The following is an 18,902-nucleotide window of genomic DNA, read 5'->3' as shown; positions in this document are numbered from 1 at the left end:
TGTAGTGTATAGTAGTGTATAGTGTAGTGTATAGTGTAGTGTATAGTGTAGTGTGTAGTGCAGTGTGTAGTGTATAGTGTAGTGTGTAGTGTAGTGTATAGTGTAGTGTATAGTAGTGTATAGTGTAGTGTATAGTAGTGTATAGTGTAGTGTATAGTGTAGTGTATAGTGTAGTGTATAGTGTAGTCTATTTATGTTGAACCTCTAGCACCGTACGAAGCCAACCACGCTAATCGGAAGTGCGGGGGAATGACAACAAACTAAACAACAACAACAACAACAGGCAGCTGCTGTCAACAACATGAGTTTGTCACTCTAGATGATGATGATGATGATTATGGTGGTGGTGGTGATTTAAAAGTGGCGTAGCTCCAAGTGGCTCCATGACATCGCAAGGAAGAGAGCGCTCCAGACGGCCAGCAGAAGCTGCGGCATCTCATAATTTACGACGGTGCTTGCTTCCGGCTGCTGCTGATGATGATGCTGCTGATGATGCTGATGACGATGATGATGCTGATGATGATGACAATGTTTCTGATGGTTATAATTCTGATGATGATGCTGACGATGATGCTGACGATGATGCTGATGACGACGATGTTGATGACGATGATGCTGATGATGCTGCTGATGATGATGCTGATGATGACTATGATGATGATGATGATGACGACTTTGATGATGACTATGCTGATTATGTTGACGCGATGATGACGTGATGATGACGATGACGTGATGATGACGCGATGATGACGTGATGATGACGTAATGATGACGCGATGATGTGTATTTCAGTGCCCAAGCGAGACACGGGACTGGTTTCGTAGCGGCAGACAGCCGCTCGGGGTCTATGGGAAATGGATTTTGCGAAGCCCGGCATGGAGTTGACATCTTTGCACACACGCACACACATGCAGACACACAGATACACACACACTCACACACACGCACAAACACGCATGTGCATACACACAACAACAGCAACCGCCATTCGCCACTAAGCGGCGGAGACGTCACCACGACGCTTGTGCCAGGCTAGGTGCACCTTGAGGCCACGTGAAGTGTCGAACGCCCGCTGGCAGGAGGTCACGGGGCAGACCCAGCAGGTGCCACAGGTCGACTGACTGAGATGACTGAGATGAGTGGCTGATGCACCACCTGTGCCCCCTACTGTGCCAACTTGCTGAGCTTTAGCCACCCGGCGCTCCGCTCGTTGTTTTGAGCGTCGCTCCTCCGCCCTCCGTTGTTGTTGGAGGGCGACTGCATCCAACTGCCCAGTAGCGTCCTACACGAGCCTCCTCCTCCACAGAGGCCGATCTTGACACCGCTGGTACCAGTCATCGGCAAGTCCACTCAGCTCCACGTCCTCCTGTACCACGTCACTCCATCTCTTCTCTAGCCCGTACCGCGCCCGTTTAGCCCTCTCGATCCGGCCGAACAAAAGCTGTTTAGGAACGTGGTGGCTGGGCATGCGGACTACATGACCCAGCCAACGCAGCCTTGCCTGCCGGAGGTGCTCACCGATGGGACTTTGTCCAGATCTTTCAAGGATTTGTGAGCTCCTCAAACAATCCAGCCTGGTTAAACCCAGGATTGATCGTAGGCAGGCCAGCCTAAATGTTTCTAACCGACGAATATGTTCCTTGAGGGGGTTCCACGTTTCGCAAGCGTTGAGAAGAGAGGGAATGACCTTGGCCGTGATAGACCATGTAGCTTCCACACAGCGTTACGCAACCGATGAAAAGATACTGCCACTCGACTGATTCAGAGTGAGACCTCTGCTGTTAAATCGGAGCCGGTCATGAGCACACTGCCCAGGTATGGGAAACTCTCCACTCTCTCCACAACTGCCCCATCACCGATTGGGAGTTGTGGGGGTGGAGTGCCCCATGGTACAAAATACCCAGGCAGGTGCTTCGTTTTGGTGGGGCTGATGGTAAGGCCCCACCTCTTAGTGGCACGCTCCAGGTTCAGCAGCAGCGCCTCCAACTCCTCCTCTGAGTGAGCCGCAATTACCAGGTCGTCGGCATACATAACGTGGTTGACCAATAGGGAGCCATTCCTTCACCGCACCCGGGCATCGATTAGCCTCCCATTATATCTGTACCAGATGGGAATTCCTCCGGGACAGCTACTGATGGCTTCACGAACTACGTGGTCAAAATAGATGTTAAATGATGTGGGAGCCAGAGGACATCCCTGTCGCACTCCAAGGTGAACAGGGAATGGCTCCGACTCCCAGTCACGTAGTTTTACCCGGGCCCGCTCGCCATCATGATGAAGGTCCTTAATGATTGTGAGCAGCGGGTAAGGGACTCCGAAAGTACGAAGAACAACCCAGAGCTTAGGCCTACTGGTGGTATCATAAGCCTTGACCAGGTCAATAAAGCAGAGATGTAGGTATTGTTGGAATTCCCTACACCTCTGCTGTAGCAAACGGACAGAAAATATGGCATCTGTGCAGGACCGCCCTTTCCTGAAACCGCATTGGGGCTCCGCAAGCCTCTCCTCAGAGTGCCTAGCAGTGTGGTGTTGAATAATCCTTGCCAGGACCTTTCCCGGCACACTGAGGAGTGAGATGCCCCTGTAGTTGTTACAGTCTGTGCGGTCCCCCTTCTTAAAAGATGGGGACCACCAGGGCATCCTTCCAATCCTGTGGAATCCGTCCAGTGGTCCAGACTGTTGTTATGATATCATGTAGGGCAGTCTGTGCACAAACGCCACCCTCCCTCAGCATTTTGCTTGGGAGATCATCTCTGCCCGGTGCCTTTCCTGGTCTCAGACTCTGGATCGCCTTCAGTACTTCCTCAACAGATGGCACTTCAGGCAGCCACTTACAGGGGGTAACTTCTTCAAATATTTGAGGCACCGCAGCCTCAGCAGGGTCATCCCCACTTTGTCCCACGATGTTTTCCATGTGGAGGGATTTCCCCTTTCCCAGGATTTCACAGGAATGCTCAGCAAAGCTGCAAACCTGTTCCATGGGGTCGGAGATTGGATCACCGTTTTTTCCCGTAATTATCATAATAGGTGTGGCGCTGCAGGTTACTTATTTGATGGAATTGAATAGGGATTTGTGATCGCGGGCCATAGAGGCAGACTCCATCTCCTCAGAAACCCACGACCACCACCCATCATTGCAGCGCCTCACGGCTCTGCGAACCTCCGAGCGAAGGCTGCGGTAAGCCTCCTCTTTCTCCGATGCTGTAGCCAATGAGAGTGGGCCTGTCTATTTTTCTCAGCCAGCTTGAACACCTCCTCTGTCAGCCAGGGTCTCTGAGGAGGTCTGGACGACATACCCAAAGCAGCCATTGCAGCTGCCTGAGTCACAGTCCTAAACCTCGCCTATTTACCCACGACATCAGGAGGAGTCGGGGACGATGCCAACCCCAGCCGCAAGCGATGATGAAATTCCATCAAATAGAAATTCTCACTTGCAACTTTCATCAGCTGGGACCAGGCCACCTTAGGCTGGAATGGGGTTCTGGGTGTACGCCTACCACCAGAGTGGAAGAATGGCAGGCGCATCTTACAGATGACTAGTCGATGGTCAGAGGGTAGATCAGCTCCACGGTAGGCACTGGTGTCAAGGTCATGGGCCCGCATCCGCTGTTCCGTCACTATGTAGTCAAGAAGATGTTCTTGATTGGACCCGGCATGCATCCATGACGTTGTGTGGATGCACCGATGCCGGAACAGCGTGTTGGTAATTACAAGCCCATGGGCTGCACAAAAATCTAGCAGCCTCCTACTGTTGTTATTGAGCTGATCTGGCCCATGCCCTCCAATCACTCCAGACCAGGTGCCAGCATCATGACCAACTCGGGCATTGAAGTCACCCAACAAGATGACTCTATCCCGAGGGGCCACTTTAGCCAGCACCTGTGACAGGAGGTCATAGAAGGCATCTGACTCATCGGCCTTGCCTGCATCCCTCCACAGATGTTCGTCTTCGGTGGGGGCATAAGTAACTACGACCACCACTCCTCGCCTCCGGTTGATGGGTAGGCGAGCCCAAAGTAGCCTGGGGCTTACAGCTTCCCACACCTCACCGCCACGCACCCACGCCCCCTTCATTCTTTTGTTCAGAAGAAGAGCCACACCCTGTTGTTTGGCAGTCTCCTGCCCCGAGTAGAGGACTGTCCACCCCTCTGGGTGGCAGGAGCCAGAGCCGGTCCACCGGACCTCCTGCATGCCACAGAGATCCAGGCATTACCGGTCCAGCTCCCGACAGAGGAGTGGCAGCCTCCCCTCCGCAGTGAGCGTTCGAACATTCCAGGTGGCCATCCGTAATGGCGTTTTGTTGTTTCTGGATGAGCCCCGAGGGTAAAGATTAAATATCGTGGCTCCGCTAAATGCAGTTTGGCTAGGAGACGTCAAAGACGCCTGTCCCCTGGGGGCCTCCGGCACAAGCTTATTAGTTAAAATGTTCGATCGTAGTTTAGACACACACAGACACACACAGACACACACACAGACACAGACACATACACACAGACACACGCACAGACACACACACGCACGCTGTTGTGACTTTGATGTCAATAAAGTTCTTTGAATCTCCCTAACTCGTTCCGTGAAACAAAAACAACAACACGTGTACACACAGACACGTGCACACACACATACGCGTACACACACATACGCGTACACACACACACACACGCGTACACACACTCACACGTACACACACGTACACACACACACGAGCTAACACACATACATGAGCTAACACACGAGCTAACACAAACGAACTAACACTCACACGTACACACACTCACACGTACACACACTCACATGTACACACTCATACGCGTGCACACAACAACCGCCATTCGTCACTAAGTGACGGTGACGTCACCACGACGCGCGTGCCAGGCCATGTGCACCTTGAGGCCACGTGAAGTGTCAAACGCCCGCTGACATGTCACGGGGCAGACCCAGGTGCCACTGGTCGACTGACTAAGATGACTGAGATGACTAGCTGATGCACCACCTGTGCCCCCTACTGCGCCAACCTGCTGTGCATTAGCCACCCGGCGCTCCACTCGTTGTTGTGAGCGTCGCTCCTCGGCCCTCCGTTATTGTTGGAGGGCGACTGCCTTCAACTGCCCAGTAGCAGCGTCCTTCACGAGCCTCCTCCACAGAGGCCGATCTTGACACCGCTGGTACCAGTAAAGAAGGGAAGGAATGACCGTGGCCGAGAAGACCTGAAGCTTAGTGGGGAGCGACAGACCAAGAAGCTTCCACACAGCGTTACGCAACCGATTAAAAGATATTGCCGCTCCACCGATTGGGAGTGAGACCTCTGCTGTTAAACTGGAGCCGGTCATAAGCACACTGCCCAGGTATGGGAAACTCTCCACTCTCTCCACAACTGCCCCATCACCGATTGGGAGTTGTGGGGGTGGAGTGTCCGATGGAACAAAATACCCAGTCTCAGCAGCAGCGTCTCCAACTCCTCCTCTGAATGAGCAGCTATTACCAAATCATCGGCATACATAACGTGGTTGAGCAATAGGGAGCCATCCCTTGACCGCACCCGGACATCGATCAGCCTCCCATTATATTTGTACCATATGGAGATTCCCCCAGTACAGCTATTGAAGGCTTCATGAACTACGTGGTCAAAATAGATGTTAAATAATGTGGGAGCCAGAGGACATCCCTGTCGCACCCCAAGGTGTACAGGGGATGGCTCTAACTCCCGGCCACGTAGTTTTACCCGGGCCTGCTCACCATCATGACGGTCCTTAATTATCGTGAGCAGAGGGTCAGGGACTCCAAAAGCACGAAGAACAACCCAGAGCCCAAGCCTACTGATGGTATTATAGGCCTTGACCAGGTCAATAAAGCAGAGATGTAGGTCTTGTTGGAATTCCCTACACCTCTGCTGTAGCAGACGGACAGAAAATATGGCATCTGTGCAGGACCACCCTTTCCTGAAACCGCATTGGGGCTCCGCAAGCCTCTCCTCAGCGTGCCTGGCAAGGCGATGCTGAATAATCCTTGCCAGGTCCTTTCCTGGCACAGTGAGGAGTGAGATGTCCCTGTAGTTGTTACAGTCTGTGCGTACACACACTCACACGCGTACACACTCACGCGTACACAAACATACAACAACAACCGCCATTCGCCACTAAGTGGCGGTGACGTCACCACGACGCTTGTGCCAGGCCATGTGCACCGTGAGGCCACGTGAAGTGTCGAACGCCCGCTGGCAGGAGGTCACTGGGCAGACCCAGGTGCCACGGGTCGACTGACTGAGATGACTGGCTGATGCACCACCTGTGCCCCCTACTGTGCCAACCTGCTGTGCTTTAGCCACCCGGCGCTCCGCTCGTTGTTCTGAGCGTCGCTCCTCCGCCCTCCTTTGTTGTTGGAGGGCGACTGCCTCCAACTGCCCAGTAGCATCCTTCACGAGCCTCCTCCACAGAGGCCGATTTGACACCGCTGGTACCAGTCATCAGCAAGTCCACTCAGCTCCACGTCCTCCTGTACCACATCATTCCATCTCTTCTCTAGCCCGTGCCGCGCCCGCTTAGCCCCCTCAATCCGGCCAAACAAAAGCTGTTTCGGCATGCGGTGGCTGGGCATGCGGGCTACATGACCCAGCCATCGCAGCCTTGCCTGCCGGAGGAGCTCACCGATGGGACCCTGCCCAGATCTTTCAAGGATTTGTGAGCTCCTCACACAATCCAGTCTGGTTAAACCCAGGATGGATCGTAGGCAGGCCAGCCTAAATGTTTCTAACCGGCGAAGATGTTCCATTAGGGGGGTCCACGTTTCGCAAGCGTAGAGAAGGGAGGGAATGACTGTGGCCGAGAAGACCTGAAGCTTAGTGCGGAGCGACAGACCAGGTAGCTTCCACACAGCGTTACGCAACCGATGAAAATATATTGCCGCTCGACTGATTCGGAGTGAGACCTCTGCTGTTAAACTGGAGCCAGTCATAAGCACACTGCCCAGGTATGGGAAACTCTCCACTCTCTCCACAACTGCCCCATCACTGATTGGGAGTTGTGGGGGTGGAGTGTCCGATGGTACAAAATACCCAGGCAGGTGCTTAGTTTTGGTGGGGCTGATGGTAAGGCCCCACCTCTTAGTTGCACGCTCCAGTCTCAGCAGCAGCGTCTCCAACTCCTCCTCTGACTGAGCAGCTATTACCAAATCATCAGCATACATAACGTGGTTGAGCAATAGGGAGCCATCCCTTGACCGCACCCGGGCATCGATTAGCCTTCCATTATATCTGTACCATATGGAGATTCCCCCGGTACAGCTATTGAAGGCTTCACGAACTACGTGGTCATAATAGATGTTAAATAATGTGGGAGCCAGAGGACATCCCTGTCGCACCCCAAGGTGTACAGGGAATGGCTCTGACTCCCGGCCACGTAGTTTTACCCGGGCCCGCTCACCATCATGAAGGTCCTTAATGATCGTGATCAGAGGGTCAGGTACTCCAAAAGCACGAAGAACGACCCAGAGCCCAGGCCTACTGATGGTATCATAGGCCTTGACCAGGTCAATAAAGCAGAGATGTAGGTCTTGTTGGAATTCCCTACACCTCTGCTGTAGCAGACGGACAGAAAATATGGCATCTGTGCAGGACCGCCCTTTCCTGAAACCGCATTGGGGCTCCGCAAGCCTCTCCTCAGCGTGCCTGGCAAGGCGATGCTGAATAATCCTTGCCAGGACCTTTCCCGGCACACTGAGGAGTGAGATGCCCCTGTAGTTGTGTACAGTCTGTGCGGTCCCCCTTCTTAAAAAGGGGGACCACCAGGGCATCCTTCCAATCCTGTGGAACCCGTCCAGTGGTCCAGACTGTTGTTATGATGTCATATAGGGCAGTCTGTGCACAAACGCCACCCTCCCTCAGCATTTCGCTTGGGAGATCATCTCTGCCCGCTGCCTTCCCTGGTCTCAGACTCCGGATCGCCTTCAATACTTCCTCAGCAGATGGCACCTCAGCCAGCCATTCACAGGGGGTGACTTCTTCCAATATTTGAGGCACCGCAGCCTCAGCAGGGTCATCCTCACTTTGTGCCACGTTTTCCTGGCTGAGGGATTTTCCCTCCCCCAGGACCTCACAGAAATGCTCAGCAAATCTGCGAACCTGTTCCTGGGGGTCGGAGATTGGATCACCGTTTTTCCCCTAATGATGGTAATAGGTGTGGCGCTGCAGGTTACTTTTTTGATGGAGTTAAATAGAGATTTGTGATCACGGGCCACTGAGGCAGACTCCATCTCCTCAGCAACCCGCGACCACCACCCATCCTTGCAGCGCCTCACGGCTCTCGGAACCTCCGAGCGAAGGCTGCGGTAAGCCTCCTCATTCTCTGACGTGGGATTCTGTAGCCGATGACAGTGGGCCTGTCGCTTTTTCTCAACCATTCTGAATACCTCCTCTGTCAGCCAGGGTCTCTGGGGAGGTCTGGACCGCGTACCCAAAGCAGCCATTGCAGCTGCATGAGTCACAGTCCTAAACCTCGCCCATTTACCCTCGACATCAGGAGGAGTCGGGGACGATGCCAATCCCAGCCGCAAGCGATGATGAAATTCTCGCTTGCAACTTTCATCAGATAACTGAGACCAGGCCACATTATGTTGGAATGGGGTACTGGGTGTACACCCACCACCGGAGTGGAAGAATGGCAGGCGCATCTTACAGATGACTAGTCGATGGTCAGAGGGCAGATCAGCTCCACGGTAGGTCCTGGTGTCAAGGACATGGGCTCGCATTCGCTGGTCCGTCACTATGTAGTCCAGCAGATGTTCTTGCTTGGACCCGGCATGCATCCATGATGTTGTGTGGATGCGCCGATGCCGGAACAGCGTGTTGGTAATTACAAGCCCATGGGCTGCAGAAAAATCTAGCAGCCTCCTACCGTTGTTGATTGAGCTGATCTGGCCCATGCCCTCCAATCACTCCAGACCAGGTTCCAGTATCATGACCAACTCGGGCATTGAAGTCACCCAACATGATGACTCTATCCCGAGGGGCCACTTTAGCCAGCACCTGTGACAGGAGGTCATAGAAGGCATCTGACTTATCGGCTTTGCCTGCATCCCTCCACGGATGTTCATCTTCGGTGGGGGCATAAGTTACCACGACCACCATTCCTCGCCTCCGGTTGATGGGAAGGCGAGCCCACATACACATACACACGTACACACACTCACACGTACACACACTCACACGTACACACTCACACACCAACACGAGCTAACACACACAACAACAACCGCCGCCATTCGCCACTAAGTGGCGGTGACGTCACCACGACGCTTGTGCCAGGCCACGTGCACCTTGAGGCTACGTGAAGTGTCGAACGCCCGCTGGCAGGAGGTCACGGGGCAGACCCAGGTGCCACGGGTCGACTGACTGAGATGACTGGCTGATGCACCACCTGTGCCCCCTACTGTGCCAACCCGCTGTGCTTTAGCCACCCAGCGCTCCGGTCGTTGTTGTGAGCGTCGCTCCTCCGCCCTCCGTTGTTGTTGGAGGGCGACTGCCTCCAACTGCCCAGTAGCAGCGTCCTTCACGAGCCTCCTCCTCCACAGAGGCCGATCTTGACACTGCTGGTACCAGTCATCGGCAAGTCCACTCAGTTCCACATCCTCCTTTACCACATCACTCCACACACTCACACGTACACACGTACACACACACGTACAAAGATAACAACGATCCCCCATATAGCCTTAACAGACTGTAGGGGCAAGTGCTGTTAGCGAGCACCTATGAAGGCCGGAACGGTACACGAGGGGGTGGGTGGCCAGCACCACGCCCGACCGCCTTTGTCTCCCTAGTGGCAATGTTTACACACCGCACCAGGTACTCATTTGAGGCTGAGTCGACCTAGGGGAGGCCCGGGACCGATTCAGATAATCGTCACTGGTGTTGGCCGTGAGCGGGAATCGAACCCGGGTCGCCAGGTCCATAGCGCAGCACGCTAACCGTACGGGGCAAGTGCTGTTAGCGAGTAGCAGCGTCTATGAAGGAGACAGACAAAGGTCCCCCGTGTAGCCTCTAGCAGGCTGTAGGGGCAAGTGCTGTTAGTGGCGAGTAGCAGTGTCTATGGAAATACAAAGACAAAGATCCCCCAGGTAGTATCTAGCAGGTTGTAGGGGCAAGTGCTGTTAGTAGCGAGTGGCAGTGTCCATGAAGAAGACAAAGATCCCCCAGGTAGCCTCTAGCAGGCTGTAGGGGCAAGTGCTGTTAGTAGTGAGTAGCAGTGTCTATGAAGAAGACAAAGATCCCCCAGGTAGCCTCTAGCAGGCTGTAGGGGCAAGTGCTGTTAGTAGCGAGTAGCAGCGTCTATGAAGGAGACAGACAAAGATCCCCCAGGTAGCCTCTAACAGGCTGTAGGGGCAAGTTCTGTTAGCAGCGAGTAACAGTGTCTATGAAGGAGACACAGACAAAGGTCGCCCAGGTAGCCTCCAGCAGGCTGAAGGGGCAAGTGCTGTTAGCAGCGAGTAGCAGTAGCTACTCTGTGAGGTTGAGTGGAGTATTTAAGGAGTTCCCCCCCCACCCCGCCCCCTCACCCCCCACACCCCGCCCCTTCACCCCCCCACCCCACACCCTCACCCCCCCCCGCCCCCCCACCACCGCTGTGAACTTTCAAGAGGGGGAGGGCAGGAGGAGGGAGGGGAGGTGGACAGGGGGGAGGGGGAGAGGGGAGAGGGGGGAGGGGGAGGGGAGAGGGGGCAGGGGGGAGGGGCCCCAGACGACCCGAGTCGATTTCGCAACGCGGTAGCAATAGCCACGCGCTTCGTCACCCTCCCCCACAACCCCCACCCCCCATAACCCCCCCCACCCCCCCATAACCCCCTCCCCACCCCCACAATACCCCCCCTCCACAACCCCCTCCCCCACAACCCCCACCCCCCATAACCCCCTCCCCCACAACTCCCCCCCCCCATAACCCCCCCACCCCCACAATACCCCCCCCACAACCCCCACAACCGCCACCCCCACAACCCCCACCCCCCATAACCCCCTCCCCCACAACTCCCCCACCCCCCCCCCCCATAACCCCCCCACCCCCACAACACCCCCCCCCACAACCCCCACAACCGCCACCCCCACAACCCCCACCCCCCATAACCCCCTCCCCCACAACTCCCCCACCCCCCCCCCCATAACCCCCCCACCCCCACAACACCCCCCCCCCACAACCCCCACAACCGCCACCCCCACAACCGCCACCATCACAACCGCCACCATCTCCTACACAGGCAAAGGTCCCCCAGGTAGCCTTCAGCAGGCTGTAGGGGCAAGTGCTGCTAGTGGCAGTGTCTATGAAGGAGACGCTGATGATGATGATGCTGATGATGTTGCTGATGATGATACTGATGATGATAGTGATGATGATGATGATGCTGCTGATGATGATGATGCTGATGATGATTATGCTGATACTGATGATGATACCGATGTTGATGCTGATGATGATTATACTGATGATGATGCTGCTGCTGATGATGCTGATGATGATGATGCAGATGATGATGATGCTGATACTGATGATGATGATGCTGATGATGATACTGATGATGATGCTGATGATGCTGATGATGATGCTGATGATGATGCTAATGATGATGATAATGCTGATACTGATTATCATGCTGATGATGCTGATGCTGATGATGCTGATGCTGATGATGCTGATGATGATTATACTGATGATGGTGCTGATGATGATTATACTGATGATGATGTTGATGCTGATGATGATGATGCTGATGATGATGCTGATACTGATGATGCTGATGATGATGATACTGATGATACTGATGATGCTGATGATCCTGATGATGCTGATGATGCTGATGATGACGATGATGCTGATGATGATGGTGATGATGGTGATGATGATGATGCTGATGATGATGGTGATAATGATGCTGATGATACTGATGCTGATGATGATACTGATGATGGTGATGCTGATGATGCTGATGATGATGCTGACAATGATGCTGATGATACTGATGATGATGCTGATGATGATACTGATGATGATGATGCTGACGATGATGCTGATGATACTGATGATGATGATGTCGGTGACGCAGCAGCTGCTTCTGATGCTGCTGCTGCTGCTGCTGGTGATGTTAGCTAGCGGCGCTCAGCCCCAGGAGATCACCACCACCGCGACACCACCACCACTACCACCACCATCACCACCAGCTGGGCCCGTGGACGTGTCCAAACTCACGACCAGCGAGCCCCTCTCGGCCCGGGTCGAGCGGCCCCTGGGCTCCTGCAGCGTCGCGTGCGGAGTGGGAGCCCTTGAGGTAGCTTCGTGCCTCGAGACGCAGGGCACGGAGCCTACGCAGTGTCGCAAGGTGGGTGGGTGGGTGAGTGAGTGGGTGAGTGGGTGGGTGAGTGAGTGGGTGAGTGGGTGGGTGAGTGGGTGTGTGGGTGGGTGAGTGAGTGGGTGAGTGAGTGAGTGGGGAGGTGGGTGAGTGGATGGGTGAGTGAGTGGGTGAGTGTGTGGGTGGGTGAGTGGGTGAGTGAGTGGGTGGGTGAGTGAGTGAGTGGGTGAGTGGGTGGGTGAGTGGGTGTGTGGGTGGGTGAGTGAGTGAGTGGGTGAGTGGGTGGGTGGGTGGATGGGTGGATGGGTGAGTGGGTGGGTGGGTGGATGGGTGAGTGGGTGGATGGGTGAGTGGGTGGATGGGTGAGTGGGTGGATGGGTGAGTGGGTGGGTGGATGGGTGGGAGGTTGGATGGGTAGATGTGTGGATGGGTGAGTGGATGGGTGAGTGGATGGTTTGGTGAGTGGATGGGTGGGTGAGTGGTGGGTGGTTGGATGAATGGATGGGTGGGTGAGTGGGTGGTTGGGTGAGTGGATGGGTGGGTGGGTGAGTGGATGGGTGGGTGAGTGGTTGGGTGAGTGGATGGATGGTTGGGTGAGTGGGTGGTTGGGCGAGTGGATGGGTGAGTGAGTGGATGGTTGGGTGAGTGGATGGTTCGATGAGTGGATGGGTGGGTGGGTGAGTGGGTGGTTGGGCGAGTGGATGGGTGAGTGAGTGGATGGATGGGTGAGTGAGTGGATGGTTGGGTGAGTGAGTGGTTGGGTGAGTGGATGGGTGAGTGGGTGTGTGGTTGGGTGAGTGGATGGTTGGGTGAGTGGATGGTTGGGTGAGTGGGTGGTTGGGTGAGTGGATGGATGGTTGGGTGAGTGGATGGGTGAGTGAGTGGATGGTTGGGTGAGTGGAAGGTTGAGCGAGTGGATAGCTGAGTGAGTGGGTGGTTGGGCGAGTGGATGGGTGGGTGGATGGTTGGGTGAGTGGGTGGTTGGGTGAGTGGATGGGTGGGTGGGTGGATGGTTGGGTGAGTGGGTGGTTGGGTGAGTGGTTGGGTGGGTGAGTGGTTGGGTGGATGGCTGAGTGAGTGGATGGTTGGGTGAGTGGGTGGTTGGGTGAGTGGATGGCTGAGTGAGTGGATGGTTGGGTGAGTGGATGGGTGGGTGAGTGGATGGCTGAGTGAGTGGGTGTATTCCCTTCGAGACGTAGCCCTGACCGTGTCCCAACCCCCACGCTCTCGACTCGAGCGCGGCCGCGTCCCGTGCCCGCAGGTGACGCGCCCGTGCCTGCGGAGGGCCGACTGCGGCGTGCGGGCCGTGTCCGTCGTCTCGGGCCACGGCGCCGCCCTCGACTGCCTGGGGCCCGAGATGGCCCGCGTGGACCTCGCCGGCTTCTCCTTCGCCTGGAGGTGGGCCCCCGGCGCCGTCACCAAGGACCCGTCGGAGATCCGCGTTCCCCTCGCGCCGGCGCCGCCCTCCTCCAGCCTGAGCTGGAGGTCGGCGACGGAGCACGCCGCCGGCTCGTACCGCTGCGTGGTGACGGCCCGCGGGGTCCCGGAGCCCGTCAAGATCGTCCTCTTCGTGCTCAAGGTGGGGAGCGACGGCGCGCTCGACGCCGGGAGGTCTCGCGAGGTGGGAGGTATTCGCGGTTCCCTCCGTCATCCACAGCTCGCTCCTTCATCCACAGCTCCCTCCGTCATCCACAGCTCTCTCCTTCGCCTGCAGCTCCATAACCTTCATCAACAGCTCCCTCCTTCATCCACGGCTCCCTCCTTCATCCACAGCTCCCTCCTTCATCCACAGCTCTCTCCTTCATCCACAGCTCTCTCCTTCGCCTGCAGCTCCATAACCTTCATCAACAGCTCTCTCCTTCATCCACGGCTCTCTCCTTCATCCACAGCTCCCTCTTTCATCCACAGCTCTATCCTTCATCCACAGCTCTCTCCTTCGCCTGCAGCTCCATAACCTTCATCAACAGCTCTCTCCTTCATCCACGGCTCTCTCCTTCATCCATAGCTCTCTCCGTCATCCACAGCTCGCTCCTTCATCCACAGCTCACTCCGTCATCCACAGCTCGCTCATTCGCCTGCAGCCCCATAACCTTCATCAACAGCTCCCTCCTTCATCCACAGCTCACTCCGTCATCCACAGCTCGCTCATTCGCCTGCAGCCCCATAACCTTCATCAACAGCTCCCTCCTTCATCCACAGCTCTCTCCTTCATCCACAGCTCCCTCCTTCATCCACAGCTCTCTCCTTCATCCACAGCTCCCTCCTTCATCCACAGCTCCCTCCTTCATCCACAGCTCTCTCCTTCTTCCACAGCTCTCTCCTTCGCCTGCAGCTCCATAACCTTCATCAACAGCTCTCTCCTTCATCCACGGCTCTCTCCTTCATCCACGGCTCTCTCCTTCATCCACAGCTCTCTCCTTTATCCACGGCTCTCTCCTTCATCCACATTTCTCTCCTTCATCCACGGCTCCCTCCTTCATCCACAGATCTCTCCTTCACCCACAGATATCTCCTTCACCCACAGCTCTCTCCTTCATCCACAGCTCTCTCCTTCATCCGCAGCTCTCTCCGTCATCCACAGATCTCTCCTTCACCCACAGTTCTCTCCTCCAACCACAGCTCCCTCCTTCATCCACAGCTCTCTCCTTCATCCACAGATCTCTCCTTCATCCACAGCTCCCTCCTTCATCCACAGCTCCCTCCTTCATCCACAGCTCCCTCCTTCATCCACAGCTCTCTCCTTCATCCACAGCTCTCTCCTTCATCCACAGCTCTCTCCTTCATCCACAGCTCTCTCCTTCATCCACAGCTCCTTCCTTCATCCACAGCTCTCTCCTTCATCCACAGCTCTCTCCTTCATCCACAGCTCACTCCTTCATCCACGGCTCCCTCCTTCATCCACAGCTCTCTCCTTCATCCACAGCTCTCTCCTTCATCCACAGCTCCCTCCTTCATCCACGGCTCCCTCCTTCATCCACGGCTCTCTCCTTCATGCACAGCTCCCTCCTTCATCCACGGCTCTCTCCTTCATCCACGGCTCCCTCCTTCATCCACAGCTCCCTCCTTCATCCACAGCTCTCTCTTTCACCCACAGCTCTCTCCTTCATCCACAGCTCCCTCCTTCATCCACAGCTCTCTCCTTCACCCACAGCTCTCTCCTTTATTCACAGTTCCCTCCTTCATCCACAGTTCTCTCCTTCATCCACAGCTCCCTCCTTCATCCACAGCTCTCTCCTTCATCCACAGCTCTCTCCTTCATCCACAGCTCTCTCCTTCACCCACAGCTCCCTCCTTCATCCACAGCTCCCTCAGCTCCCTCCTTGATCTGCTCTCGTGTTCCCTAACCCTCTGCTCCCTGGACGTCCAGGTGAAAACCCTTCAGCTGCCCTTCGCGGACACGAGCCCGGACGAGAGGGCCGGAATGCTCCAGCAGCTTGCCCAGGCGCTGGCGGCCTTCTACCGCGACCGGCTGCGGGGCCACGCGTGGGCCGCTGCTCTCCTCGTCCTGGCAGGCTTCGGCCTCCCCGTGGCCTGGCTGTGCCTCGCTGCACGGTGCGGGCGCGGAGGGCAGGATGATGGGACGCCGGTGCTGCCGTGACCCCCCCCCACCCCCCCCTACCTCCCCCACCCAGTCCCCCGGTGGCTAGGAGATGTTGACTAGCTCGCCCGGTCTACAGGAGGTCGTGGGTTCCACCACCACCATCATCATCATCACGGTGGCTAGGAGATGTTGACTACCTCGCCCGGTCTACAGGAGGTCGTGGGTTCTACCACCACCATCATCATCACGGTGGCTAGATGTTGACTACCTCGCCTGGTCTACAGGAGGTCGTGGGTTCCACCACCACTATCATCATCATCACGGTGGCTAGGAGATGTTGACTACCTCGCCCGGTCTACAGGAGGTCGTGGGTTCCACCACCACCACCATCATCATCACGGTGGCTAGGAGATGTTGACTACCTCGCCTGGTGTACAGGAGGTCGTGGGTTCCACCACCACCATCATCATCATCACGGTGGCTAGGAGATGTTGACTACCTCGCCTGGTCTACAGGAGGTCGTGGGTTCCACCACCACCACCACCACCATCATCATCACGGTGGCTAGGAGATGTTGACTACCTCGCCTGGTGTACAGGAGGTCGTGGGTTCCACCACCACCATCATCATCATCACGGTGGCTAGGAGATGTTGACTACCTCGCCCGGTATACAGGAGGTCGTGGGTTCCACCACCACCATCATCATCATCACGGTGGCTAGGAGATGTTGACTACCTCGCCTGGTGTACAGGAGGCCGTGGGTTCCACCACCACCATCATCATCATCATCACGGTGGCTAGGAGATGTTGACTACCTCGCACGGTCTACAGGAGGTCGTGGGTTCCACCACCACTATCATCATCATCACGGTGGCTAGGAGATGTTGACTACCTCGCCTGGTGTACAGGAGGTCGTGGGTTCCACCACCACCATCATCATCACGGTGGCTAGGAGATGTTGACTACCTCGCCTGGTGTACAGGATGTCGTGGGTTCCACCACCATCATCATCACGGTGGCTAGGAGATGTTGACTACCTCGCCCGGTCTACAGGAGGTCGTGGGTTCCACCACCACTATCATCATCATCACGGTGGCTAGGAGATGTTGACTACCTCGCCTGGTGTACAGGAGGTCGTGGGTTCCACCACCACCATCATCATCATCACGGTGGCTAGGAGATGTTGCCTACCTCGCCCGGTGTAGAGGAGGTCGTGGGTTCCACCACCACCATCATCATCACGGTGGCTAGGAGATGTTGACTACCTCGCCTGGTGTACAGGAGGTCGTGGGTTCCACCACCATCATCATCACGGTGGCTAGGAGATGTTGACTACCTCGCCTGGTGTACAGGAGGTCGTGTGTTCCACCACCACCATCATCATCATCATCACGGTGGCTAGGAGATGTTGACTACCTCGCCTGGTGTACAGGAGGTCGTGGGTTCCACCACCACCATCATCATCACGGTGGCTAGATGTTGACTACCTCGCCTTGTGTACAGGAGGTCGTGGGTTCCACCACCATCATCATCACGGTGGCTAGGAGATGTTGACTACCTTGCCTGGCGTACAGGAGGTCGTGGCTTCGATCTGACGACGCCTGCTGTTGCATATTTGGAGACGGCGTGCCCCTCTCACCATCGCGGGTGCATGCGTTATTCCCTCCGTGTCCCTCGACATTTAAACTGGGCTACTGCTGTAAACGCCCACGTGATGATAATGATGATGATAAGCCACTCCGTTTGTGATAGTGAAGCCATTCTTGATTCGAAGCTATCGTGACCGCAGGAATCCCACAACTCTTTGGTGCCCTCGGGAAAGTCACCACTTGGTAGGCAGCTGACGTTTCAGCTCCCCCACCTGACGACGGGGCGCTTGGGTGTCGAGCCCGAAACGTCGCGATTTATTTTATTTCCCTACCTACCGGCCGATGACTTTGCTTGATTGTAGCCAAGAGCACGGAGTCACGTTCTTTGGAGGGGGGGGGGGGTCTTCCGGTAAAGTCCACGTCGTTAGGTTCGAAGAATGTAACAAAATTAACAAAATAAAGTTCAATTTTGATTTAAAGCTTTCGTGACTGCAGGGATTCACATTCTTGGTTCTTTGGGTAAAGTCGCCACCACGTAGATAGGGAGACAATAAAATAATAAAAATATAAAACGATAAAATTCTCGTGACGTTTCGACTGCAACACAAGAAGCAATCATCATCAGGTGTGATGATGAGTGAGTACACAGAGTGAGTGAGTGTGTACACGCGGAGTGAGTGTGTACACACAGAGTGAGTGTGTACACACACAGAGTGAGTGCGTACACACGGAGTGAGTGTGTACACACGGAATGAGTGTGTACACACAGAGTGAGTGTACACACAGAGTGAGGGTGTACACACGGAATGAGTGTGTACACACAGAGTGAGTGTGTACACACAGAGTGAGTTATGTACACACGGAGTGAGTGTGTACACACAGAGTGAGTGTGTACACACAGAGTGAGTGAGTGAGTACACACAGTGTCTACACACAGAGTGAGTGTGTACACACAGAGTGAGTGAGTGTGTACACACACAGTGAGCGTGTACACACAGAGTGAATACACACAGAGTGAGTGTGTACACACAGAGTGAGTGAGTGTGTACACACACAGTGAGCGTGTACACACAGAGTGAATACACACAGAGTGAGTGTGTACACACAGAGTGAGTACACACAGAGTGAGTGTGTACACACAGAGTGAGTACACACAGAGTGAGTACACACAGAGTGAGTTGTACACATAGTGTGTACACACAGAGTGAGTGAGTGTGTACACACAGAGTGAGTGTGTATACACGCAGTGAGTGTGTACACACGGAATGAGTGTGTACACACACAGTGAGCGTGTACACACAGAGTGAGTACACACAGAGTGAGTGTGTACACACAGAGTGAGTGTGTACACGCTCACTCTGTGTGTACACACGGAGTGAGTGTGTACACGCGGAGTGAGTGAGTACACACGGAGTGAGTGTGTACACGCGGAGTGAGTGAG

At 55.2% G+C, this 18,902-nt stretch overlaps 2 protein-coding genes across 4 annotated transcripts in view; both read left to right on the top strand.

Moving 5' to 3' along the window:
* PLG (plasminogen) overlaps window positions 1–4,563 on the top strand; it is a 179,103-nt gene extending 174,540 nt beyond the window's left edge. For both annotated transcript variants that reach the window (XM_076054559.1, XM_076054560.1), the window contains one exon: window positions 796–4,563. The gene's annotated coding sequence lies outside the window, so the exon portion shown is untranslated. The remainder of the gene's footprint in view (window positions 1–795) is intronic.
* A 7,236-nt stretch (window positions 4,564–11,799) lies between these two features.
* LOC116938033 (uncharacterized) lies at window positions 11,800–17,419 on the top strand. Of its 2 annotated transcripts, XM_032945198.2 has the most exons (3): window positions 11,800–12,360; window positions 13,592–13,909; window positions 15,698–17,419. In XM_032945198.2, the coding sequence occupies exons 1-3, from the start codon at window positions 11,806–11,808 to the stop codon at window positions 15,926–15,928; spliced, it is 1,104 nt and encodes a 367-aa protein (XP_032801089.2). In that variant the 5' UTR covers window positions 11,800–11,805; the 3' UTR covers window positions 15,929–17,419. The 2 variants fall into 2 exon arrangements, with proteins under 2 accessions (XP_032801089.2, XP_075910696.1); XM_076054581.1 differs by lacking the exon at window positions 15,698–17,419 and having other exon boundaries at window positions 13,592–14,317.
* Window positions 17,420–18,902: the final 1,483 nt, after the last annotated feature.

Source organism: Petromyzon marinus, chromosome 66, assembly GCF_048934315.1.
Source record: "Petromyzon marinus isolate PM22_M1 ecotype Great Lakes invasive population chromosome 66, UKy_Petmar_22M1.pri1.0, whole genome shotgun sequence".
NCBI lineage: Eukaryota > Metazoa > Chordata > Hyperoartia > Petromyzontiformes > Petromyzontidae > Petromyzon > Petromyzon marinus.
The sequence above is the reverse complement of the archived record's forward strand: the minus strand, read 5'-3'. Positions and strand labels throughout refer to the sequence as shown.